Source organism: Yarrowia lipolytica, chromosome 1E, assembly GCF_001761485.1.
Source record: "Yarrowia lipolytica chromosome 1E, complete sequence".
Lineage (NCBI taxonomy): Eukaryota > Fungi > Ascomycota > Dipodascomycetes > Dipodascales > Yarrowia > Yarrowia lipolytica.
The window spans coordinates 3,495,299-3,520,871 of NC_090774.1; the positions used below are offsets into that span (position 1 = coordinate 3,495,299).

Consider the following 25,573-nt stretch of genomic DNA (forward strand, 5'->3'; position numbering starts at 1 on the left):
GCTATCATTATACAAAGTCCTTAAATTACACCAACCTATACATACATAAATAACAGAGCTCCATCGTCTAAATGTCAGCCAAAAAGTTGCTGGGAGCTAGACCAGTTCGCTGGCCTCGTCCGTAGACCTCCACTTCCCACCAGCCATCGTCCTGCATTCGCAGTACCAGCATCACTTCGCCCTTTCGGAACGACACCTCCTCAGCTATGGCAGCTCGGTAGTCGTACTGCGCTCTGGAATAAGATATAACTGGCCGTCCATCCGAAGAGACTCGTGGGAGCTGTGGTGCGCCTCGAGGAGATGACATTCGGGGATCTGGGTTAAATCTAGGGTCCATTCGGGGATCCACTCGAGGCTCACCCATGGACTTGGATCTAGGACGACTATCTTGGTATTGCTGTTGTTGTTGCTGCTGGGCATGCAGGTGGTATTGCTGCTGCTGCTGCTGCTGAGCTCCGTAGAGATCGTAGGATCGCCCGTTAGGTGTGTGGCTTCGCTGAGGTCGCTGTTGACCTGAAGCGGCATACAGGTTTGGCTGAGATCGACCATGTAGAGGTTCAGAATAAGGGTTGGCACTACCAGGTCGAGCAGCAGGGTTGGGAGAGACACTTCTCAGCTGAGGATCGGGAGAAACAGTACGAGGGTAGTGGTTGTCTCCCACAATGGAGGGGGAATGAGCTCGCTGGCCCTGTTCGGCATAGAGCTGTCTCTGGATCTGTTCGGCGGAAGCTCCCTCGTAATAGCTCTTCGGTCTGGGCTGGTCAGATCGAGGTGCTCGTCCTCGCTCAGGCGTTCGCTGGACGGGTTTGCGATGCACAGGCTCACGGGTTGCTCCTCCAGAGTCCCGAGAGTGTCCCTCACCAAACATGTTAGCAGCGTACTGCTGACTAGTCTGCTGCATGTCTCGAGCTGTGAATGCAGGGGCAGGAGCATTGAGGTAGGAGGGCTCAAAAGACCGGCCAGGAGATGAGGGTGCTGATCGAGAAGCCACCCGTCGCTGAGAAATGGGCTGGCCACTTCCAAGAGTACCGTACTTGGAGCTATGAGGCTCAGTGTTGGGTGCGGAGGACACTGAAGAACCCACGGAGGAGCTCGACCCCACAGACAATTTGAGCTGTTCAAGGGCAGCAACAAGAGGATCGTCTCGGGACAGCTTCTTGACATTCTGAGAGGAGGCACTATTCATCGTGGATGGAGGAGCAGGCGATGAAGCCATGGCAGCTCGCTGAGGAGCAGGAGACTTCGAAGGGCTCAAGTCAAATGTGTTAGCTCCAACAGACAAAGCCTCATGAGTCTCGTTAGAGTCGTAAGGGGTTCGAGACCGAGGGTTTGGAGTTCGGGCACGCTCCTCGGCAGGGTCTCGAGACTGGCTTCGGTTCCAGCCCTTGTTCAGATCCTTCTTGGACCGTCTTCGGAAAGGAGTAGCCCAAGATCGTCCTTCCGTACGGCCAGAGGGCTCCATGACAGAAGAGGGCTCGTTTACTGACGATCCAGCCCAGTCAGGCTCAGAATAGACAGAAGAGCCAACCTCAGATGCGGCAGGCGCAGTAGAAGATGGAGCCCCAAGCTTAAACGAGAAGACATCTCGGGCAGTCTGAGCAATGTTGTGAAGAGGAGAATGATGAGCTGGCTTGGGATCAGGAATAGCCTGTTCCAGAGATCCAAACGAAGTGTCGGGATCCATAACATGTGAACCAGCTGCTCCAATTGATGAGTTCATCATATCGTCCATAGACTCGTCTCCAGTACCAGCAATTCGAGGGAACTGGGCCACCTTGAAGCTGTTCTCAACATTATCATGAGAGTGTCCGTTTAAGAAGTTGATGAACTCCGGGGGATCCTGAATTTCGGCACCAGTGGAGTTATCTCTCACAAACTGCATAATATCCTCGTTGACGTCTGTCTTCTCCAAGGCCAGACGAATGTTTTCACAGCACTCATCGTCAGAGACACACACTGTAGAGACGATATTAGTATATCCCCACAGGTTGCTTTTGAGAAAGTTGATTCTCTCCTCCTCAATATCCTGCAGTTTGTCACAGGCCACCTTCCATTCCTTGTTCCATCGATCAATAATATCAGCGAGGTTTCGAAGATGGGTCTGGTAGTCCCGCTTGGTGGCGTTGACACTCATGTGAGTCTTGTCGAGTTTCTGATTGTTCTTCTCCAGCTCCTTGCCCATCAGCAGGTTTTGCTGGGCATAGTACCCATTAATTTTGTTGCAGTCCAACTCAAACTTCTCACGGGCCTTCTCCACGTTGTTGTTTTGCATGATCTTGGCCTTGAGCAGTTTCTCCACCGTCTGCTGCGTTGTCTTGCGTCGCTCCCGCATGCTGCTGTTGAAGGCTACCAGAGGCTCCTCCAGCTGGCTCTTGAGTTGCTGAGCAGCAGTGGCGTGAGATTTGCCCATGGCTTCAGTGTCCTGTCTGATGGTCTCAAGACAAGACTGGAGACTGCCTGTCTCGACAGCTCCCAAGCTCTTTCGAGACAGAGCCAGCATGCGTTTAGAATACTCCTCTTCAATGGCGATTCGCTCCTTGTAGAATAGACGTACTTCTTCATTGGTTTGTTTGGAGTTCTTCATGCGAAGAAAAACATTGTGAACTCCCTGGTCATCCTTGCCCCAAAAGTTGTTGGCAAACGAATGTTCCGACATTGGTTTTTGGGCCGTGTGTATCAGTCGTAGATGTGCTAGAGGAGGAGAGCTCTCTCTTTAGCTGTAATACATGTTTATTGTCGGTTTGATACATGCCGTGTTGTGGTACTTCCTTATCGGGAACATTGATATGTACAGTCATGCAGCTCACCATGACCCATGAGCCTAGCGAAGAGACTCACGATAAACAATGCCAAAATGCATACATCGGAAAAGCATAACACCAGTCTGATTTGATTGCTCGACAACAGATGACGCAGAGAAAATAATTCGTTATTATTATTTCGATTGTCCTCAAGTCTGGTATCGCACTATCGAACCTGCAAAAATAACCCTTTACGTAATTGAGTGTAAATTTGGTGGACAGAGATACGATGTCTTGGTGTAAGCGTAAGTACACACCACTGGTACATAGGTTGAGACAAGCAGTGAGGTTTGTTTAAATATACCGGTAGATATTGACATGAAAGTCATCTGGCTGGCTTATTCCCTTCGTTCCTTGATATACAAAACGGTCTCTCCTTTATATCGATCGTGTGATGCTTGTTGATCTCGGAGTTAGAGTTCAAATGTATGTATGTACTACTGTATAATGAAGGGTGGCTTTATCCCAACCCCATCATTGAAGGAAGTGAAAATATGGGCAACTTGTGTTGGATAATAGCAAAGTCCCAGGCACAACGATCTGGAAGTTGCTACCGCTCTACAGTACATACCAGTGTATTTTATTCTTTATGCCGTTTCTACAATACTGTATAGGTTATTCTAGCTACTGTTCAACACACACACACATGCACAAGGACATCTATTACGCCTACGGGACATTGAGCATCTAGTCCATAAATTATCACTGGACCATATGCACTTGTAGTCGGGTATTTTAAGGTGTCATCATTTAATACGAGCAACCACTATCTTTGTGCCCAATGTGTGCTTCACGAAGCACCCCCCTTATTTCTCTATGGTAGCTACTCTACTGGAAAGCGTGCAGGAACTGAGAAACTCGTCCAGAAAGAGCATCAGCCTCAGCCTTAGAAGCAGCCTCGGCGTAGACTCGGACAGCATCCTCAGTACCACTGGCTCTGACAAAAGATCGGCCCTGGTTGAACATCTTGACGACTTCGTCAATCTTGTCTTGAAGGCCAGGAGGGGAAGTCAGACGTCGCTCAGCATCCGTAGTCTTGAAGAGAGATCGATCCTTGACAACAACCTTGTCCAGACGGTTGGGCAGATCCTTGTACGCTGAGTCCCACTCTTCAGGACCCCATCGGTTGATAGCCAGGACGACCAATACCAGCAGCAGGTCGGAAATGGCATCGCCAACAGTCTGGTTAATAAGATCAGAGAGAGCCAGAAGGGAGTCGATGGCCCGTCGCTGGACGGGTCCACAGTCCTCGGGAGCAGTCTGAAGCTTGATCTGAGCAGCAGGAGAGAAGAGTACAGTTCCGTGACCGTTGGCCTCAAAGTAGATACCAATGTCAAAGGCCTCAGCAGCGTGATGCAGGTGCTTGACACCGGTGGGAGTGCAAACAACAGGCACCTTGAGGTTGTCAACAATATACTTTGTGGAGGAACCGTTAGCGTAGGCGGTCTGGACGACTCCGACAGACAGATCGAGATCAGCTTCCTTGGACAGCTCAGTGATGTACATGCCAACCAGAGTGGCGATTTTGTCTCCGTCCAGCAGATGGAAAGCTTTCTTGTCGTCCACGTAGGAGAAGACGATTCGGTCGGCGTCTCCGTCGAAGGAAGCAAGCAGTTGGTAAGGCTCGGGGGTAACACCGTTGGGAAGACGCTGGTTAGTCTTGACGTAGTCAGCACCACAATCCATGTTCAGCATGGGCGGTTCTTTATACTGGTCGTTGACAATGGTCACAGACAGAGTTCCATCCAGCATGGCAGCCAGGGCACGGAGCTTGGGAGCTCCAATTCCATTAGCACAGTCAACAACGCACTTGAGTGGTTCATCAAGATCAGGAACAGCTTTCTTGAGAGCGTTGGCGAGCTTCTCGTAGTAGCCCTCCTCAGTGGGGGCCCCGTAGGCGTCAGGAGTGCCCTTGGTGTTGATTGCACGGGTAATGTAGTGGAGCTGGGGGGTGGTGAGCAGACCGTAGTTGTTGTAGTTCGCATTCATGGCTTTGAGACCATCTTCGAGCGCTGCCACGAGGGCGGGCCCAGACTCTCGGGAGTCTCGTCCAATGACCACATGGGCTCTCACGCTTGTATCGATGTTCAGTTTCGATACCAGAGAATCAACCTTAGCCTGGAGTTGGTTATCAGGGGCATTGGCGAGCTCGGCGGCATATACCTCCCATGATGCCTCGAGCATGGATCCAAGAGGATCAACAAGCTTGACTCCGTTGTCAGGGGGAGGATTGTGGGAGGCGGTGATCATGACACCAATGGTCTGGCCCTTCTTGAACTGAGATCGAAGGGCAGCGAGGATACCGACTCGAAAGGCCACTGAGTCGAGCAGAGTGGCTTTCATTCGGAAGCCTGCGGTTCCGTAGCCGAAATTGATGCCGTCAGGCTTGGGATGGTCCTTGGAGAAATCGTCAATGGACATTTTGTGAGGTGGTGTGCAGGTTAGAGTGTTGAGAGGCCAGACAGGCAATGCCGGAACTACACACGTTTATGGTTAGCCTGGTTGATGCGAGGTAAACGGAGTTAGGGTTGCCAGGCAACGGCACGGGAGCGAGAGAGGATAGAAGCGTTGTTGGTATTATGGGATGGCAGAAAACGGAAAAAGAAGAGGGAAAAAAAATTGACTCACGACTTTTGTGTTTGTGGAGAGTCTTTAGCTGTGATTGAGCCTATGCTTTGTTTGTACGGCCACTCTTTGCCAAGGCACTCCTCCATCATCATGCGTGCTATTAATACTCACCACCTATTGTTCCAGCGATAATACGAGCGACAATGCTACCTCAGTAATGTAACTTTGCTGGGGAGTTTGTGAGGAGAAGTTGGCATTGAGGAGCGTGGGAAAAAGAGGCATTAATTTCTTCTTCGTGGCAGATGGAGAATGTAGCTTCAAAGAGGTTCTTTTTTTCTTGGGACCCTACAGATAACCATTACAGTAAAAGTAACCTCGCTAATTTCACATCAAGCATTCATTTACAATAGCCATTTGGGTTGTCACAGTCCCAGAATATGGATTCATGCCTTGCCATGAGCCATATAGTCGTACGAGTATGTACTCATAATGTACAGTAGGTGTAAGAGCTCTGTCAGGGCAATTGGAAACCATATAAGGGATGGAGTACAGTAGGCTTTCTATTATTCTTTCTGTATGGCTGACTAATCACACATGCGGCTCAGGAAGCAGCATACGTGCCTCCACTGGACTGATCAAGTTCAGGATCGCATCCCTCAGCCATCTCGATCTACAATACACCGACACCATGTCACCGCCGATAAAAGTACTCACTAGGGAAGAGGCTCGCGCAAAGATGCCAAAACACGTGGACGAGTGTCCTCTTAAGAAGCTGGTACAGTATGAATCAAAAACCGCAAATGGAGTACAGCTCCTGATTCCCTTCACACGATATTTTCGAGCATGTCAGGTCAACGGACGAGAGCAGTTGTATGAGGTGACGACAAAATCACAGAACGTCCCATTGAAAAACATTCGGGATATCGACCCGCTGGATGACTTCAGATCGGCGATGAAGCTGGCTGAAAATAAGGAGTATGAGAAGCCTGTTTAGGTAAGCACAGATTGGAGAACGAGTTTGGACTTTATCTCACACTAGTCTATCCCACCCTCCCCCACTCTATTCACAGCTGTCACTTTCTAAGCATCGGGGAGAGACGCCACTCCTAAATTGAACGCCTAGGAAAACCCTCTACGATGTCACCTTTGTAAATAGTACTAATATAAGTTATCAAGATCTACGATGTTCTTGGGCAGTTCTCTTTTGACCCCAAGACTCCACTGCCACTCTACTGTGTGTCAGGATACCGTACTCTCAGTACTTCTTTCGTGCTCATGCTCTGTTACTCTAATGCAATGGTTAATAAGTACTGCCTTCGGCGGGCTGGGGCAGCTTTCTGTTGGCGGGCTGGCCCATGTCCTTTCGCAGCTCCAGCAACACCGTCTCCATCGTGTTGCTTCGTTTCCAGTGAGCGAGACATGGCAGGTTGGCGGGAATCACCACGCCGCTCTGCTGGTTAACGCAGGGAATGTTGATTTTCGAAATGAACTTGACGGTGGGGGGCTGGTCGGGGTAATCGGGGCCACATTCGAGTGTCAACGAGTAGATGCGGTTCTCGTGGGCAGAGTGGGGAGGTCCGAGGATGGTTCCGTTCCAGAAAGTCATTTCGATATCGTCGGAATCGGCCAGTCCTAGCGAGCAAGCTTCGGATCCGATTCCTTTTTCACCGTTGTCGAGCTCCTCCAGGAGTCGAAATGATCGGGGCCTGAGTTAGTAATCCGGACGGTGAGGTTGCGTGACCATGTAGTTAGGGGTTCTGGGCGTTTGCTTGGAATACGTAAGTCAAATCCGCGATTAAATCAAAACAACGGTTGTTCCCACACTTCCTCCTCCCCATACTCACATTTTGGCGGCCATTATGTTGTCGTTTTTGGTGTTCTAGATGAGGTTAAGCTGTCAAGTAGGCAAGGTAATTAGCTCGTCGTGCTCGGAAGATGCATGAGGGTAACGTAAGGCCGGTTGCTGGGACAACGACGTTCAGGAACCTTAATTTCTACCACCAACATCACGCTCACACCTACCAAAACCACCGGACCACAGTCATCATAATACCCCAACGGTGCAATGTCGGACACTCCCTCATCGCCGTTCATTGAGCATCCGGAAACCCCCAGGAAAGCGCTCTTCAGTAGTAATCGCCCCTCTCCAGTTCGATCTACACACGCCACACCTTCGCTCCATGGCACACCATCCACCGCAAGTCGGTTTTCAAGAACCCCTAGAGAAGACGTGATCGGGCTTAAAAAAACGATTTCGCAGTTGCGCTATGATTTGGAGGCACTCAAACAGGAGCAACAGGTTGCTCAGATTCTGCAGGAGGAAAAGGAGCGAGAACTGGAGGCCAAGCACAAGAAAGAGCTGGATCGAGCTGAACAAGCAGAGTCTGACCAGGTGTTTCTGTTCAACAAACAAAAAGAACTCTCAGACGAAAATCGCACGCTTAAAGAGGAATTGCGATCTCTTCAGTCTCAGCATGAGGCTGATGGACGTGAATTGAATCATGAACTGGAAGGATTGAAGGACTTGCTGAATGATCTACAATCGGAGAACCGAGCTCTTGTGTCGGAAATGAACTACAAGATTGAAGACTACGAACACAGAATCAAGGCGGCATCTACAACGACTGACGATCTGCTCAAGGAGGTTGAGAATAGAGGTACTGCCCTCACAGAAGCTAAAATGAACGTGGTTAAATTCGAGCAGCTGGTAGAATCCTTGAAGGGCGAATCATTGGATCTCAAACAGTCGGCCAAAGATCTGGAGGCTGTGGAGCAGACTAAAAGTCAACTTTCTGACCAGATCAAGTATTCGCGAGAACTGGAGGCGAAAGTGTCTGCCCTGACAGTGAGAGTAGAGGCGGCTGAGTCTGCACAGCAGCTCAGTCAGGTCTATGAAGAAGATCTGAGTAGCATGAAGGGTAAATTGAAGAACATGGAAGGTCTCAGACAACAGCTAGCGGAACAGCAGTTGCAAATTCTGGTACATGAGGAGAACAGCGCCAAGTGGAAGGCCTATTTGGAAAAATCGGACGAGTTCAAAACTGTGGAGGAGGTTGTCACAGCTCTTAACAAGGCTAGAATGGAAAAAGCTAGCTTGTTGGAGCGTGCCGGTTCAGGAGTGAATGATGAAACCCGGTCTACAGCTGAAGCATATGCGAGATTGCAAGAGCGAGTCACCACCCTTGAGTCCGAGCTGCAGCTGGCCCAAAACCAACTCAAGACAGAGAAAAAGAAAGTTGCTACCTCTATCAGGCAGCACACACTTGCTGCCAACGAGGCAAAGTTCCTTAGAGAGCAGCTGAAGGCGTACGATGATGAGGAGGTCACAGCAGCTGGCGCTGACGTTAAGCAGGGTCGTATTGACGAGCTGGAGAAACTGTTAGAAGCGGTCAAGAACGAGAAGAGTGTTTTGGAAGGTGAATTGAAGGAGGCAAGAAGCGAGCAAGGGTGTACTGTTGCTGCAGGTACCAAACGACCTCGCGCAGACGATAGTGTATCGTCAGAAGTCATATCTGAGTACACACGTAAGTTGCAGACTCTTCAGCAGGAGTTTGATGAGGTCTCTGTCGAGGCCAGACTTCTTGCAAAGACCAAGGAGGCCTTGGAGGCACGGCTTGAGAGTCTTGAGAAGAGCCAGGAATCACGAGTGCGAATTCTTGAGCTGCGTGAGAACCCAACTTCTCGCCATGAAGCTGTCAAGCAAAGCATGCTGGACACACTTAAAGCTGAGAACGAGGCTCTGATGGGCAAGAACGAAAACTCAAAGTCTGTACCCCAGGCTTCACTTGAGAGAAAGCAGCTGGAACTCCAGGGTGTCAGAGATAAGCTGGCATCTACGGAAAAGTCGTATCAACGACTCAAGGAGGTGTTCTCGGTCAAGTCGCTGGAATTTAGAGAAGCAGTGTATGCTCTAACTGGATACCAAATTGACATCCTCCGAAACAAAAAGGTCAAGGTCACTTCAATGTATGCTCAGTCTGATGAAGACTCGTTCACGTTCTTGCCTGACCCCAATCATAAGGGTCAGTTTGCCGGAGTCATTGATAGTCCTTTGACTGACGAGTTCAGCAACATTGTGGATTACTGGGTGAAGGATAAGAAGGATTTTCCATGTTTTTTGGCAGCTCTCAACCTAGAGCTGTACGAGCGAAAGGAGAACAATGGTAACCAGGCCAGCTAACAGCAACACATTATACATAATCATGATTATACATAATTATATTAAATCCAGGATAACCCAGGATAATCACAGCTCAACTACAGTATGTAGTATTCTTGCTATATGTTCCAGTAACATTATCTATAAATAATTAAATACGCTTATACGGCTGGACAACCTTCAACCTCTTTTGTTGACACCTCCTCGGAATGTTTTTCGTCGTCAGTACTCGTTTTTCGGTTAGTTCGGAGATTTTCCATGACCACTCCCTCGGCAGTAGGTTGGTCCAAAATGGACATGTCTGGCTCCGGAATGAATCGTGGAATGTAGTAGGACACGAGCACGAACAGTAGAAGCACACCAGGAAATCCGACAGCTGCAATACACTGGGTAATACCGAACTCTGCAGCAAATGCACACAGCTCCAGAATGGTGTAAAGGTACAGGTTTCTTGGTTTGACTCGTGACAGAGCGTTCTCATGAGAAATGTACTTTGCGTCAGTACAGATGAACACCACTTTGGCCACGATACCATTGTTGTACACTCCTGTCAATCCCATGCACCAGAAGAGACCAGACAGGACACCCTGAGGTACCAGGCCTAGAACCACCAGTAGAGGACCACTCATAGTACCAAGAATCATGAGCCCCTGGGCGAAGTTTGAGACTCGCTGTTCGACAACGGATTCGTTGATGGTTAGCAGAGTATATGAACTAGGCGCGTCCTTTGCCATTTCTTTTGTCTCGTCGTTGACAGGATAAGTACGTCCTTCTCCGTCAATATAAACCTCCTTCTTAACAACAAGGGAAGTAGTGTGGAGGGGAGCTTGGGGAATGAGCCCGTTAGGAGCAGGGATTCCAAGCATTCCAGCAACTCCTGTAGTAATTCCCAGCAAAAACAAATCCCAGTGGAAAGATGCTGGCTTCTTGAGGGGGAATTCTGAGCCTTGGCATATCAACGAAGACACATTGTGGTCAAAATAGAAGAGCAAAGTCAGCAGAATCGCAAATGGGATAGCCAAAAAGACGTCGCCTACCTTGATGTCCCAGAAGTGAATAAACCAGCCGTGTCCCCCGGGTCCATTTCTAATTTCGTCGGTGGGCTGGAATGCATTGGTAGTAGGCAGCTTCTGAACAGTGGTGTGACCTAGGGTGGTTCCAAAATGTACGAACCCAGAGAAGAATACGACACAAAGGGGCAGTCCGTAGTCGGCAAAAATTCCTCGTATCCAACCCTTGAAGAATGTGGAGTGGTTTCCGATAAGCACCGTGGTGCATCCAAAGATCATGATACACATGCCCACGATGACAGAGAGGTAACCAGAGGCGTCCCCCACTTCGGAAAACTGTCGTGTGCATATCTGAATACCCTTCTGGAGGTAGACGATTGAGATGAACAGTCCAAAGGCGTCACAGGAATATCGAGTGACCCACTTCAGACCGTTGGAGAAATTGAAAATAGCCAGGAACCAATGCATAACCATGGACCAAAGACAAATCCAAGCCATGAATGGGAAATATGGGGTGTCTCTGTTCTTGATGATATCATAAACTGTGTAGTTGAAGATGGCGATAGGTCCTGTGACTCCCACAATACATAGAGGTTGCCCAGCAAACAAGCCGAAAATTATTCCTCCCATAGCCGAGGCCATCAGCACCTCGTTGACTCCATAGGCGTTGTGTGTCTTATCAAACATATCCTGGGCGAAAGCAATTGCCGGCAGGAGGTTAGTGAAGTACATGTACACTGTACTGGGGATGACTCTGTAATTGAGACCATCTTTCCAATCAGAGATGTAGTATGGTAAGCGACCTTTGATATCGCGGTATATGCCGACACCGGGGGTTCCGAAGAAGTTGCCGATTTGTTTGAGCGTCATGGACAGCAGTTTAATGATGCAGGGCAGAGCTTGCCACGTTTTGTGCGTTTTTAAGAAGTTTTCGAATGAGCGGCTGAGGTCATCGACATTTTCATTAGAGGATATAGTCTAATACAGATAAGATTCCAGATAAGCAGTTGAAAGATGTCCCTGTGGGCAAGTCGGCCATTTTGAGGAGTATAAATGGTCATAAAGAGGCGCTAGCAGCTTCAGATTGTTATAATCACCTCATTTTTCATATTTATGGGTTGCAATTGCTCATACCGAACGTCTAAAGTCCTTTTTACCTCCCCCACGTGTTTTCTGTGGTGAGTTGTGGTTGGAGAATTAAATCGCAGCTTAATAGCGGGTAATTTTCTTGGCGGAAGAGACTACTCATACAGACACTACTGTTTGAGAGCAATATAGGGCATTTCTGAAGGGCCTCCATGATGGATCAGGTCTCTCTCCACTGAGCTCAAGACACGGCTCCACAGTCATTCGGGACCCTCTGTTCGTTACGTCGAAAGTACTTGGCGAAACAACATTCAAAAATTCACATCAAGGATATCAGAATCGTGTTCACAGCTCTGAAGCTTAGGCTCTTTATCAGTCATAAGTCTGGATATATAAGTCTGAAAAGAGAGAGAGAGAAAGAGAGCGGCATCCTCTGCATATACAGTACCATAGTACCCACACCATTCATGCATGTAGTCACACTACTCACACACGTCTCGTATCGTGCTTCAGCTGTGCTGTTGGACAGCTCTTATCGCGAGACGCCATGAGGCCATCACTAAATGTACCAGTACATTTGTCGGGCATTCGAACAATGCCGTTAGAACAGCGTACTATCGGCGCGATTGCCACTTGTAGCAGCTAGAGTACAGTTGGTGGCAAAAGTCAAATTGTGCTACTTGTGCTATTACAGTATGTACTTACTATACATGTCGACTCCACTGACTTGAGTTGCACCAAACATGAAGGAGCCAAAGGATTCAGACTAATAACGGAAACAGTTCGAAAAAATTGAATCACAAAATATCAAATCTAACAAAAAGCTGAGGCTTTTCTCTGTAAAATGGTATATTGAACGTTGATACCCTTGTTCCTGTTGCAGTGATAACTCTCAAATCTACCTCTGCCTTGAAGCCATCTTCAGGATCTAGGCTTACTAAGTCAACCTTAAAAATTAGTCCCAATCAGCGAAGTGCATTAAATACACGATAATGGAGACTCCATGATATGCGGGGAAAACTGGGACAGCTCGGAAAAGTGCGATTTCCGCCCAGAAACATTTCAGAGCTTCTGGGGTCCTATTTTATTGATCTTGTATCTTTTTTCCGTTATAAACCACTCCTTTTCACTCCTCAAACGCCTTTACCACCGCTCTCCACACTCACTGGGTTAGGGCTAAAAATTCACTAGCCAATCATATGCATCGCATTACTTCCCCCGGACAAAGGTATATTCACACATTTGGGAACAACTCCATTTACCATCACTAACCAACCAAAAAAAAATGATCCGAACTATTGCACAGCAGTCCTTCCGAGGTGAGTATCAGATGCGGAGATTGAGACGGATGTGGAGCAGATACGATACGCGAATCTAGAGGTCGAACTTCAAAACCCTCCTAATATGGATGCTCCTTTGATCGCGCGGAGCAGACGGGCGAAGGCCTGTGGCATTCTTGAAACAACTGGCAATACAGAGAGACAAGTTCGACTCAAAAAGACATCCCGGAGCTACGTGACGTCTTAGTTCTGTCTGGTACTCATAATCACGACAGGTACACGCCCCAGGTGACTACAACCAACCATAACGCGACAAACGAAACCCGCGACAGATAACATCACAATGATAAATATACCCCCATTCTTATATGTTACCTGTTGCAGAAGACTCATGTACACAATTGTCTTTACCGCGACGTCCGACCTCGCATTCTCTTAGATGGCTTATCTCCTGATGCACCTCCTGGAATAATACTAACCCAGTGGCTCGACCTTCTCTCCGACAGGGTCCTCTTGCCGCCTACCGATGCCTCCAGACCCAGACCACCACCCCTGCCGAGGCTCTGGACATCCTTAACAAGCAGCGAGCCCTTCGACCCACCTCCCCCCATCTCGACATCTACCAGCCCCAGCTGACCTGGTACCTTTCTGGTCTGCACCGAGTCACCGGTGTCGCTCTCGGTGGTGCTCTCTACGCTCTGCTGTGCGCTTACGCCGCTGGCCCTGCTCTTGGCATTCACATTGACTCTACCACCCTTGCCCACACTTTCGCCGCCGTCCCCCTGGTTGCCAAGCTCCCCCTGAAGGCTCTCGTTGCATTCCCCTTCACCTTCCACGCCTTCAACGGTGTCCGACATCTTGTGTGGGATTTCACCAAGGAGCTGACTGTCAAGGGTGTCTACCGAACCGGTTACACCGTTCTCGGCCTCTCTGTTCTGTCCGCTGCTGTTCTCGCTTTCATTTAAGGACATACATAGAAAAGTAATGGTGGATTGTTGTTATTAACGAGACAAGCTGTGCCTATAAGCAGAATTTACGAAGGTAGACGAATTGATGTTCAGACATCGAAGATCTGAAATATGCAGTTAGGGTGTTTTATTGAGTGAGTGTTGTTTAGTTCGCAGCCTGATATCGATCCGAGGACACTACCCACATCAAATACTGTAGCAGCACTGGTAGCCTAGACGTACAAGTAGCTACTTGTGCGTGTTTTATGTTAATTAGCCACCGGTAGAGGTAGCGATTACTTGTAATTGCATCATCGTCTCTCACTTCGTAGATTACGTCAAGATGCACTTATTTTCTTTTCCGAATGGTGCCTGACGCTACTTGTACTAATATCGCTATAAACTCCATTATGAGTTTATGTGGAAGTACTGTAGCTACTGTAATCACTGTGTTCAAGGTAGAGAGGACCAGTAACGGTTACTACAACTGAAAGAACTCGCTCGGTTATTCTTTGAGAAGAATCAGGAAGATGTACGCACGAAGTCAAATGTCTGACAATTGTCCAATCCTTTCAAACGTCGGGTTTGTGTAATTTGCGACCCCTATTGTCAAAAACAGCAAGGCATTTCATAGACACTGGCTTTGAGATGAGGTGGAATCATTGCTGTATACTTACTGTGCTTGTGTGTTCGTGTGAGATAGCGAGTGCGGGACCCACACAATGTACGATAAACTGCAAGTTTACTCGTACTTGAATATGTGTCTCCAGTAACCGCTCCAGTCCAGATTTTCGAGTTTTCGGTAATCCGCCTTGATGTGCTTCACAGTTGCTTGCAGGCCTACAAGTATAAGTATGAGTACCGGTACAAGTAGCCTATTGCAAGACATTATTTCGCTACGATCGTTACACATATCGCAAACACATTCCTTTTTACGGCTCCATCAAATGGATATCGATCATCGTTCCCATCTAAACGTGGCGTGATTAGTGACCATGTGGTCAATGCTTTTTTTCACTCCACAGCAAACTTCAAAAGGTTAGTGTGTACTGCATCGTATCCGCGACAAGTAGACTTCTGGGAGTACGTACTGTAATTACTGTATTTACTGTAGCTAATCGAGAGCGCAGACACGAGGCTGGCAAAGGTGTATTTATTTGGCTACTGTGAGTAGGCAGCAGGGTTTGCGAGGTGTGGTGACTGAGGCTGTGTGAGTTGGGGGTTCCGATGACCTTGCGCAGTTTCTATATTTTGACCTCCGAACATGCTGTCACAAGGGCATCGAGCTCACAAGACTGCTCACAAGAGCGTATTACTGTAGATGGGGTTGAGGGTGTAAGCGTGAGCACAGTCAAGATGAGGCACAGTAACAAGATATATTTGGTGTATCAATAATAACCTGGTCCAATCAAGAACAGAACGGCGGGGAAACGCACAACCACCAGTTCATGACTTACCTTGTCTCAGGGGACCATCTTATGTTCCCGTTCTACAATGTGGTACTTGGATGGTGCGCTGAAACGCTCACTGTTACAGGACTGTCTCGGTTCTTACCATTAGACCTCGCTAAGCTATAACCAATTTGCCTTTACGAAATGCCTCATGGACTCCAATTACTGTAATAGTGGCCGACAGAGCGGTAATAAGGGTGGGCTACGCGCCTTTTATTCTCCTTGGTATCACCCACATTCCAGGCCACCAACTAAAAACCTGCAACCTGTCGGTTGCGGTTTTGCACATCCCTGTCATAGCAAGTTAGTCTATTTTTTGTCCACTTCTGTTCCTGTATGTTGTTGAGCATGTTATGTCCGTGTAGCGGGATAGCTAATAGGTGCGCGCGATTAAAGTCAGTCATGTTATTCAACCGAGTTCCCGGCAGCAGTAGGTGTGTAGCCAGCTACTTATTTTACGTGTGCACGATCCAGCCACGTCCGAAATACTCAGTACTATGGTCTCAAATCCCTCCAGTACACAAAACCGTTGTCCGAGTTGCATTTCCCCTTTCAAACAAAGCCCCCAAGCAAGGGTGTTGGGGTCTATGTCTGCAATGTGGTCACGTGGTCCATAAACAAACGAAACAACCCGCTGGCCGGTCTGGGAGAGCAGCCAGAGACTGCTGTATGGACCGACCGTACACATACAACCACCCACGGTGGAGTTGCACGGCGCTAACAGCTTTAACTACCAGTAGACTCCGTTGTCGGGAATGTACCCTGTATTTTATGTTTCTGGCTCACCTTCGAATGTGTGGTTGAGTGTATTTTTAGCACAAGTCATGAGAGATGCATTTGACATGTGCAGAGGTGTGTGTGACAGAACAATGGAACTGGGAGCGTCCAGGGGCTGAGCATGTAATTATAGAGAAAGGGGCTCGTTATGGCTAACGGAGGAGCTTGTGGCCGAGGAAGGGCTGGGGTCACGTGACTCTCCCTCCGGCCCCCCTTCCTAATTAGCGCTTCGTTCTTGCTCTCTTTCCCGTATTAGCTACTTTGGGTCTTCCTCAATTGTCAACCAGATAACCTACAGACAATCAAACTCGGGGCACACTACTTGGCTCTGCAGCACTACACACACCTTCTCTCCATCATCAGAGTAAAAAGAGCGTTGCTCCCAACGCAATCTTCCAACCACCCTCCACCACGATCCGAGAGCAATGTCGGCTCTGTCTGCGTCCCTAGCTGCCGCAGCGGCGGCCGCACGGGCCAGTGAGACGTCCAGAGAGTCCAACAATGTTGCTGTAACCAAAGCCAGACCACCGCAACATACACTGGTCAAGCCAGCTCCAGCCAAACCACCGCGACCGGTCGCCCGACGACCAAAACAACCCGTTAAGATCACAGTCGATACGTCGGTCGCTAACACCCCTGCGCCGCAAGGCTCCTCAGCCACCTCTGCGGCTGCTGCGGCTGCCCGACACTTCAAGAAGCAGAAAGATGAACAGTCGTCTCCAAAGCTCTCACCGCATCACCGCCCCCCTGCCAGCCATAGAAACAGCGGCGAGTCCGCCAAGACGCCGAGCTCAGACTCCCGACCGGCCAGCACAACTTCTACGATCCCAGTCACACCGGTTTCCGCTACAACGCCATCGTCAACTGTAGCAGCCGCAGCATCCGCAGCAGCTAAGCGATCGTCCACTTTCAACAAGAGCGTACCGACGCCCGTCGTGTCGGATATCATGAAGAAGGAACAGGAGGAAAACCGAGCGGCGGCGGCGGCGGCGGCGGCCCAGGAGAAGGCCACACAAATTATTCGTGATCTTCCGTCTCCGTCCAACTCCGTGCGGTCCAAGCGACTGTCACAGTCGTCACTCGTGCCAGTACTCTCCGACGAAGACATTTACAACCATAGGCGCTACGCCCGCTCGTCTCAGAGTTTTGCCACGATCCCCACCGACGAAGACTCGCCAGGCGAAATGGGCGACTTCGAAGATAACAACCAAGTGCATCGAGAACGGGCTCGAGGAATCCAGAGCGCCGCCAAACACGCAAATCGACTGTCCCAGACGTCCATGGACAGCACTCACACATCTCAGCAGCTGCAGCCGGTCGTGTCGCCGCACACAGGCCTCCCTCAGGAAGGGTCTGTGCTGGCAGCAGCTCTCAAGGCTGGCTCCAACGCCTCCAGCACAATGGAGCGCATTTCGCTGACCAATGAAGCCAAGGAGAGAGAGAAGGCCGAGAAGCGGCAACGCAAGGACGCAAAGGCTAAAGCTAAGCTTCTGGCCCAGGCAAACGCTGTGTATCAACAAAGCACCAACGAGAGTCACCATGCCCACCATCATCAATACCACCAGGGCAACATCTTCAAGCGGGTGATAGGCAAGTCTGGTAAGCCCATCGACCCATTCCAGGGCTTCTCGCCCAACTTCAGTGAACGACCTGGGGAGCATTTCCACAATCACCAGAGGGAGATGCAAGGAGCCCCAGACGGAATTAGACGGTCAATGGATACTTCGCGGCAGTCCATTGACGCTCCACGGCAGTCACTCGACGCTGCTCGACAATCCATCGACACTCCACGTGAGCTGACTACTAATGATACCTCGCCTATTCCCATCCAGCCATTGAAGTCGCATGACGCAGGGGCTGTTTCTGATCTGCCTACGTCCCTAGATGAACCTGGACTCTCGGGTCATCCGCATCTCCAGCAGTCGTTCAGCAATAATAACGCCTTGCAGACGGTCAAGTCGTCGACAGATGACTCTATGTCTATCGCTAGTTTGGACTCTGTTGATGACAGTGGACCCGGCCGGCCTCCTCTGCTAGCGCCCATACCCATTAGAAATGCATCCATCATTCCGGTGAGCTCCGAGTCCGAGTCTGAAGACATCCGACGAGGCCACCGACGTCATCTGAGCTCGTCTCAGTCACAGCGAAACTCTCTGCAGTTTCCCATGTCTCCCACATTTTCTGCATCTCCTGCCAAGCAGCTGATTACCCCCGAACAGTTGTTGCCGAAGCGACGACGAGGTATTGCACGAACACCTTCAGTGTCGTCTTCAGCGCCTCGGTCGTCGTCGCCAGTGATCTCTATTCCCTTGGAGCGAAGTAGTACTCTGCAATCCACTCTGCAGGGGTCTCCTATGAACTCTCCCGTTGCGAAGTCACCTGTTTTTTTTGAGGGTAACAATGGAAGCACGAACGGTGGTCTGGGAAGTTCGATGAGCAATAGTCCACCTGATAGTGAGCTTGCATTGACTCCCTCTGAGTCCACTGCTCACTCGTACTTTGCTAGAGAGTACCGAGAGCCCAAGTCGTCATCTACTCGAGGTGTTGAGGGTGCCTCTCGTCTTGCCAAGAAGCTGCCTCATCGCCACCTCGCTGCTGGAGGTAAGAGCATTGTCAAGAGCATTTGGAACAAGGCTACCCCAGATGCTCCACCGCCTCCTCCTGTTTCTACAGGTGGTATGAAGACATCGTTGCGTAAGCAGCCCAAGAAGAAGTTCAATGAGGACAAGCCTTGGAAGCACCATAACGATGCAGACACCCTGACTGATGCCGAACGAAAGCGATACGACGGTGTTTGGGCTACCAACCGAGGGGCCCATGTTCCTTACTACATGGAGCCGGAGGAGTATGACATTTTGATTGACGAAGAAGAGTTTTACGATGAGGGCTTCCTGTCCGATTCAGACTTCACTGACAGCGACAGCGACGACGACTCGGTATCTTCTGCTGAGTACATCATGTCTGGAGAGAACATTGGTAATGATGACGTCGTTGTGAGTGACCAGAACGACGCTGTGCATGGATACATTGTGTCTCGTCTGTGGCGACGATCCCGACTCCCTGATGAACGTCTTTCTGATATTTGGGAGCTAGTGGATCGATGCAACGACGGTACACTGGATAGAGAAGGCTTTCTTGTGGGCATGTGGCTTGTAGACCAGTGTTTGTATGGTCGAAAACTACCCAACAAGGTCGACCCACGAGTGTGGGGTTCTGTTGGCCGTCTCAACGTCAACATCAAGATTCGGCAGAAGGAACCCAAGCGGAACTCTGCGAAGCGGAAGGCTCGAAGAAAGGTCCGACGCGATAGAAAGGAGCTTGTTCGGGAGCGTGAGCGAAACGAAAAGGAGCGCAGGAAGGACGAAAAGAAGGAAAAGAAGGATGAAAAGAAGGACAAGAAGGACGATAGGAGAAGAGACAAGAAGAGGGTGGGAGAGGCGTAACCATGAGACGATGACAGGGTGAAACCCGAGGAGGATCAGGAGGAGTAATTATTATTATAGATATATGCATTTAATACTCACGGTAATGACTGACTGCAAACTCTAGGAATCACTATTTTTACCTACGTGCGTCCTTTGTCGGAATCGATATCGACAAAGGCGTTATCACAACTATAGCTTGGTGGACAATCCCTTTCCGAGTTTCCAGTAGATGATGATGAAAGCAATTGCAAAAACAACACCGGCACAACAGATACCCACAAATGGCCAGATGAGGTATGGATCCTTAAGAGCAGGTGTGATACCTGTCTGGATTGCTGTACTGAGTGCAGACATGAACAGCAGCAGAGCAAGGACGATGGATCTCAACTTGTAGGGAGCCAGATGGTAGGCCAGCTCATAAGAAGTAGTTACTGCAAAAATTTCAGACAGTGCTGTACAGAAGTAGGGGAACACCTGCCACCAGATTGTAATTGGGGCTACACCTTCCTCGCAATTGGTCGCGTAGTATCCACAAGGAGATGTCTCGTATATCTGCCACTGCAGGATAGCTCCAATCATTGGAGAAAAAGCCGCGAGCATGAATCCCAGGAAGATACGGAAGGAAGCTCTGAAGTTGATTCTCATCTTTCGAAGCAGCGGATACAATCCATAGTTGATGATAGGCACAAACACAATGATAGTTAACGGGTTGAAGTTGTTAATGAGATCATTGGGCACTCCGTTGGTGATCATGGAAGCACCCTGGGAGTTCGAAAGGGCACCAATACCGTTGTCGTTAATAAAGTAGACGGGGTAGAAGAGAAAGAACATAGTGGCTTTAAGAGTGGACCAGACATCGTGCACAAACTTGGGAGGATAGGTGGACTTCTTGCGGAAAATGTACTGGTAAATGACACCACAGAAGCCAGCAATGATGGAGTTTTTAGAGGACGGGACCTTGTACACCATGTTTCGGATGATGTAGAGAAGAGCAGGTAGGAAGAAGTAGAGGATAGTAGGTACGAGAAAGGCGAGCCAGTAACCAATTCGTTTCTCAGCATAAGCAGTGCCCAGACCGAGGAAACCACCGACATTGACAGCCCAGTAGTAAACCAGGGTCATTCTCTGCAGAGTGGTCTCCTTGTTTATCACCACTTGTTCCCCAGATGGAAGTGTCTTGACCCAATCATCGTCTTCTCGATACTGTTCCATCACTAACGGAAGCAAGTTGGGCTTGAACAGACCGGTTCCAAACGCGAAGATAATCAGACCCGCAATGAATAGACCCAGAGAAGCCTTTTGGGCTTCAATCACTCCAGGAACACCAGCAATAACGATAATAACGTGTCCAATTCCACAAACAATAGTTCCTGCCCAAATAGTGGGGTATCGTCCGTATCTGGCATCCGCAAGATAAGCACCAAGAAGAGGTGTCAGGTAGGAAAGGAAATTGAGAACAAGAGTAATAGCCGTGGCTACTTGAAGACCCTGGTTGAGAGCTCCAGCTGTAAGCTGAGAGTCCTTCGGGGTAGCTCCCCAGCCATTGCCCCCCTTTGGAAGAGGAAACTGAACAAAGTTGGAGATGACGTTTGTAAGACCGTAGTAAGAGCCTCGTTCGGCAAACTCCACAAGTGCCAAAACGTAGGTAATCTTTGGAACTGGTCCAGAGACTCTTCGGAGTGCGATATCTCCATCCTCAACCTTTCTCAACCCATTAGGATTCCACTCGTCGGTGTAGTTGGCCCAAGTGTGAGAGTAATGCTCGTGCTCCATATAGATCTCCTCATACTCGTAGTCGATTCCATCCTTCTCATTATTGGGGTCAACGCTTCCCTCTCGGACTGACTCGTCATTGACAGAGGTGGTCGTAGCTAGTGTGTCCTTGAGAGCGTCCTTGAGAGTCCCATTTTCGGGAAACTCCGGAGTGGGGTCCAGACTGTAGTCAATATGGGAGTCGTACTCAACCTGAGGATTGTACTCAACTTGCTCAACCTCAGAAAGGTACTCCCCCTGTGAAGGGTACATGGTAGCTTTGAAGTTGTCGTCCTTGTCGTCGTAGGTCATTGCGAGATGATGGCCCCGGGATTTTCTCTGGCAATTTCTTATATATATACTGTAGATACATTGGATGACACTACTTGTATTTCAGAGCCGTGGAGTGGGGATCTCATAATTGTACTAGACACTGGGGTAAACACACTAGTCTATCGTTTCGGGTCCCCAGATAAGTGGGGAACATTCCATCGATAGCCTGAGAGGTTTGAGTGTATGCATGCCGTTTCGAGCCGAGATATGCCAAAGATCAGCTTCTCTTAATGGCTTTCCACCGTTTCTTGGTACACTGCACAAAATACCGTTAATTAGACCGTTGGCATGGCAGGAGCGACCAAGTACATGCCTGCGCACGTTAGTGAGTGTACTGTAAGTACAGTAGCTACAAGACTCTAACTTGGAAGGCCCGTAGCTGAAAATTTGAGTGGTTAGTATGTTAATTATCCGAGGCGTATCCGAGGCTCTTCTCATCGAGCATTTCCACTACTTGTAGACCCTGTGTAAGGTGCATTTATGAACGGCTCACACCCCACAACTAGCAGGGAAAAACTTCTGGAGTTGGACCTATTGGGGTAGTCAATAACCGGGCTCCCGCTTAAAAAGGATTGTGGGGTACAAGTATCCAATAAGTGCTTGCCGTGTACTTGTAGATTGAAGGAGGAGAGTCGAGTTGGATAGGAAAGGGTCAGCTCGAATATCTTCACCAGATTTACCACGTACAACTTGTACTTGTACTTGTACGAGTAGTGACGCTTGCGAGAGGGAAAACGATCGAAACTCGAGGATGGACCAAATGGCCATGGAAGAATATGTGTGGATGCAAAATTTTCCTGCTAAGATATCCATAGACTCACTTCGAACAACCCCGCTCTATACCAGTCCGAACTTTCGCTATATGAGTTTACTGACCATCAGCATGCATACAGGGCGCGCTCAGCCGAAACCACGCAGTATAGCTAGCTACGAGTACAAATACAGTAAGCACCTTCTATGGGACTTGAATAATAAAAACACTAAGTAGGGACAAGGGTCAAAATGCATTGAAAATTTTCAGCAATGAATGTTACTTCCTCTCAGAAGTTCCTACAAGTACTACAAATACAACATCTCCAAGAGCAGTTCTCTCTGTTTCTGGGTCATGTTGAACTCTAATAACCAACCACCTAAATGCTGCAGAGTTCCATCATCGCCCACCATCGTCAACCACACACACTAATTACAGGTAATGATCCACTCGGTACTGATCTTCAACAATTCGGGCTTGCCACGATTGACTAAATTCTACGCTCCCGTGGACCTGGCAACACAACAAACGCTTCTCAAGCAGGTGCATTCTCTGCTGGTGGCAAGAAAACCAGACGCATGTCTGTTCCTCACCCCTCCTCCTCTTCTCCAGGGCCAGGAGGATGTTGACACCATCCGTGTCATATACAAGCACTACGCCACGTTATACTTTGTGTTTGTAGTCGACGAGCAGGAATCCGAACTCGGCATCTTGGATCTGATCCAGGTCATGGTGGAGTGCCTGGACCGGTGCTTCGAGAACGTCTGTGAGCTGGATCTGGTATTCGGGTGGCAAACACTTGAAACCGTGCTGGGAGAAATCATTCAGGGAGGCATGGTCGTGGAGACTTCAGTGACCAAGATCGTCGCTGCTGTCGACGAGGCTAACAGAGGTAACGGTAGTGCGGAAATGAAGGAGGGAGGTGCGAGCGGAGGATTCGCCAACGCTCTCAGTGGAGCCACAAACGCCATCAGTCAAATGGCCAAGGAGGGACGATGGTCCTACCGATAATTGTATATGGCTGTGACTATGAAAAAAATGTTGGATGCCTGAGGACTACAAGTAGTGGATGTCTGATGTGAGGAAGCATAGAGAACGGTGTCACGTACATGAAGTACTGCACACATGTAAAATGAATGAATGTATTATTGACAGTTGGAATGTGACGGTTCGTATCAAGCCACTTGTCCACTGGCTATTAGTGTCACAAGGGCGTACAGACCTGCTCACCGTCATATCCCAAAACCACCATAATACTCGAACTGTTACAAGCCCCACAAGTGATGCAGAATCATGTTCCTCTTTTACCAGTATATATTCCTCTTTATCTTCAGCACCACGCACCATGTTTGTGTTATATGAGATATACTGTGGCTAGACACTCACCAAGATCGGGTAATTACACCAGAAGTAGGAGCTACTACTTGTAGTACATGTAGCGATAGTACAAGTACAACAGATATTACCAATGCGTCATACCCAGGGTCCAGACACGACCGAAGAGCCTGTAAGTTCACAGTGCCAGTAGCGCCAACCTTCAGCCCTCATTATTACGGTAATGAGTTCGAAGAGCAATAAGAGCGACCATGAGCCAGAACCTTTGAGCCAGCCCGCCAGTATGTACTCGACATATATATTCATGAGCAAAGAGTCCTTTTTCAGTGCCAAATCGAGCCCAACAACATCTACTGTAGATTCAAAAGAGCATACAAGCACTTTTACGAGACCGATCTCCAAATTATGGTGAAACAATGAGGTCTAAAGCTTTCAATGGACCAGTTTCAAAGAGTAAACCAGTCTACAAGTACCTACAAGCATAAGTTTTTTAGATCAAAACATTACATCTGGTAGTGTGGCGACACGTAGATGTGCTCAATCCCTTCGAAAGCTGAACATTGGTTGACATAGCGAGCTCGTAAACATAATTAAGCAAAGGGTTGTCCGTTTTCTACAAGCTATCTACAAGAACAAGTGGCTGGTACTCGTACTCGCAGAAGTACGGTACCGGTACTACTGTGTAGGACGCGTTTGTAATAACAACAAAGTACGAGTACGAGTATATACTTGTACAAGCATATAATATTTGTAGCTTAACTATCAACCTATGGATCAGACCAGAATCGAGCTTTTTAGTCCGGAACCAGCGCATGCTTAGTGCATTTTATATATCGGCTTGGATTGCTGGAGAGCTGTCATATCCACGATTAACTCATGATGCCTATGGGCTGATTTCAGGTCGTAAAAATACCTTTGCTGATCCAGGATAGAAATTGGAGTTGGAGATCTACATCACCAATGGACTGCAAGTGGAAGATCAATCCCGATAGGAAAGAAAGGATCTACAGCCATAAACATTGTCTTCATTGTTGTACAGCCGAAACACGTTAATAAATCCCATTGTCTGGTTATCCTCTGGCGGCTAGAAATTATTATACTACTGGTACTGTATGTACTGAGATGTTGTATTGGCGTGACTTCTTTAGTTCCTTTTGGATGATAAATTAGTCGCCCAGATTCACTCCTTAAATACTGTAGTTGAGGAAACCCCGTGTACAGCTGCAGGCGCAGTCGTTACTTCTTCCCATTTAATCTGGCTCAATCTGTCTGTAATCTTCTCGCTTGATCTAGATGCGATCCATGGCTCTACTGGTCCACATTCCACCGTGATGATGGCTGCCTGTTCTTCATTCCGCGTGCTGGAATCAATGGAGATCACGACGATCGGACACGCGTTTTAAACGCAGATGAAATCGGTGTTGTGTGAGATTCCGGTTCCGGAATCAGAGGAACAATTGGTGCGAAAGTGTGCCGTAGATCGTGCGGTTACAAGTACCCGTGGTTCCATGTGCTCTGACATCCAACCCCGCCGCACTAACACAAAGACAGCAGGAATGTACCGACCTGCTGTTGACAGGGAATTAGGAAGACGAGCTGCATTTCGGTGTATCGTACTCGTACATATCGCATGCAACGCGTTCTTGTCCAAAAAGAGCTTGAAAATGGTGCAATTAGGCAAATAGACAAATAGCCCCAGTATGTGCGTGTGTGTGTGGTTGCCACGATATTTCGGGGAGCATTGTTACTGTACGAGTAGCGTCCATCCTGGGCGGAATGTGCAGTAAAACATACCCGGTTTTTTTTTTTTTTTTTTTTTTTTTTTTTTTTTTTGACACGAAGGGCAACTACTCGTAAAGAAGCGATTCTGACGGGTGACGTGGAGAATGTCCCATGTG

The 25,573-nt window shown here is 48.7% G+C and overlaps 12 protein-coding genes across 12 annotated transcripts; 7 read left to right on the forward strand and 5 right to left on the reverse strand.

Moving 5' to 3' along the window:
- Positions 1-67: 67 nt before the first annotated feature.
- On the reverse strand, positions 68-2,656 carry YALI1_E34979g (uncharacterized protein; the record flags this gene model as incomplete). Its single annotated transcript, XM_504557.1, has 1 exon — positions 68-2,656. The coding sequence occupies one exon, from the start codon at positions 2,654-2,656 to the stop codon at positions 68-70; it is 2,589 nt and encodes an 862-aa protein (XP_504557.1).
- Positions 2,657-3,629: 973 nt separating this feature from the next.
- On the reverse strand, positions 3,630-5,222 carry YALI1_E35005g (uncharacterized protein; the record flags this gene model as incomplete). The annotated part of the gene is made up of 1 exon (XM_504558.1): positions 3,630-5,222. The coding sequence occupies one exon, from the start codon at positions 5,220-5,222 to the stop codon at positions 3,630-3,632; it is 1,593 nt and encodes a 530-aa protein (XP_504558.1).
- A 688-nt stretch (positions 5,223-5,910) lies between these two features.
- Positions 5,911-6,363, forward strand: YALI1_E35012g (uncharacterized protein; the record flags this gene model as incomplete). Its single annotated transcript, XM_068283152.1, has 1 exon — positions 5,911-6,363. The coding sequence occupies one exon, from the start codon at positions 5,911-5,913 to the stop codon at positions 6,361-6,363; it is 453 nt and encodes a 150-aa protein (XP_068139253.1).
- Positions 6,364-6,669: 306 nt separating this feature from the next.
- On the reverse strand, positions 6,670-7,227 carry YALI1_E35023g (uncharacterized protein; the record flags this gene model as incomplete). The annotated part of the gene is made up of 2 exons (XM_504559.3): positions 6,670-7,075; positions 7,214-7,227. The coding sequence occupies 2 exons, from the start codon at positions 7,225-7,227 to the stop codon at positions 6,670-6,672; spliced, it is 420 nt and encodes a 139-aa protein (XP_504559.2).
- A 207-nt stretch (positions 7,228-7,434) lies between these two features.
- YALI1_E35027g (uncharacterized protein) lies at positions 7,435-9,549 on the forward strand (the record flags this gene model as incomplete). Its single annotated transcript, XM_504560.3, has 1 exon — positions 7,435-9,549. The coding sequence occupies one exon, from the start codon at positions 7,435-7,437 to the stop codon at positions 9,547-9,549; it is 2,115 nt and encodes a 704-aa protein (XP_504560.3).
- Positions 9,550-9,689: 140 nt separating this feature from the next.
- YALI1_E35067g (uncharacterized protein) lies at positions 9,690-11,408 on the reverse strand (the record flags this gene model as incomplete). The annotated part of the gene is made up of 1 exon (XM_504561.3): positions 9,690-11,408. The coding sequence occupies one exon, from the start codon at positions 11,406-11,408 to the stop codon at positions 9,690-9,692; it is 1,719 nt and encodes a 572-aa protein (XP_504561.1).
- A 1,501-nt stretch (positions 11,409-12,909) lies between these two features.
- Positions 12,910-13,869, forward strand: YALI1_E35082g (uncharacterized protein; the record flags this gene model as incomplete). The annotated part of the gene is made up of 2 exons (XM_504562.4): positions 12,910-12,943; positions 13,388-13,869. 2 exons carry the CDS (start codon positions 12,910-12,912, stop codon positions 13,867-13,869), a joined length of 516 nt encoding a protein of 171 aa, XP_504562.2.
- A 392-nt stretch (positions 13,870-14,261) lies between these two features.
- On the forward strand, positions 14,262-14,607 carry YALI1_E35095g (uncharacterized protein; the record flags this gene model as incomplete). The annotated part of the gene is made up of 2 exons (XM_068283153.1): positions 14,262-14,328; positions 14,372-14,607. 2 exons carry the CDS (start codon positions 14,262-14,264, stop codon positions 14,605-14,607), a joined length of 303 nt encoding a protein of 100 aa, XP_068139254.1.
- A 1,031-nt stretch (positions 14,608-15,638) lies between these two features.
- On the forward strand, positions 15,639-16,106 carry YALI1_E35109g (uncharacterized protein; the record flags this gene model as incomplete). Its single annotated transcript, XM_068283154.1, has 1 exon — positions 15,639-16,106. The coding sequence occupies one exon, from the start codon at positions 15,639-15,641 to the stop codon at positions 16,104-16,106; it is 468 nt and encodes a 155-aa protein (XP_068139255.1).
- A 398-nt stretch (positions 16,107-16,504) lies between these two features.
- YALI1_E35118g (uncharacterized protein) lies at positions 16,505-19,522 on the forward strand (the record flags this gene model as incomplete). The annotated part of the gene is made up of 1 exon (XM_504563.3): positions 16,505-19,522. One exon carries the CDS (start codon positions 16,505-16,507, stop codon positions 19,520-19,522), a length of 3,018 nt encoding a protein of 1,005 aa, XP_504563.2.
- A 171-nt stretch (positions 19,523-19,693) lies between these two features.
- YALI1_E35168g (uncharacterized protein) lies at positions 19,694-21,568 on the reverse strand (the record flags this gene model as incomplete). Its single annotated transcript, XM_504564.3, has 1 exon — positions 19,694-21,568. The coding sequence occupies one exon, from the start codon at positions 21,566-21,568 to the stop codon at positions 19,694-19,696; it is 1,875 nt and encodes a 624-aa protein (XP_504564.3).
- A 1,213-nt stretch (positions 21,569-22,781) lies between these two features.
- YALI1_E35181g (uncharacterized protein) lies at positions 22,782-23,351 on the forward strand (the record flags this gene model as incomplete). Its single annotated transcript, XM_504565.3, has 1 exon — positions 22,782-23,351. The coding sequence occupies one exon, from the start codon at positions 22,782-22,784 to the stop codon at positions 23,349-23,351; it is 570 nt and encodes a 189-aa protein (XP_504565.1).
- Positions 23,352-25,573: the final 2,222 nt, after the last annotated feature.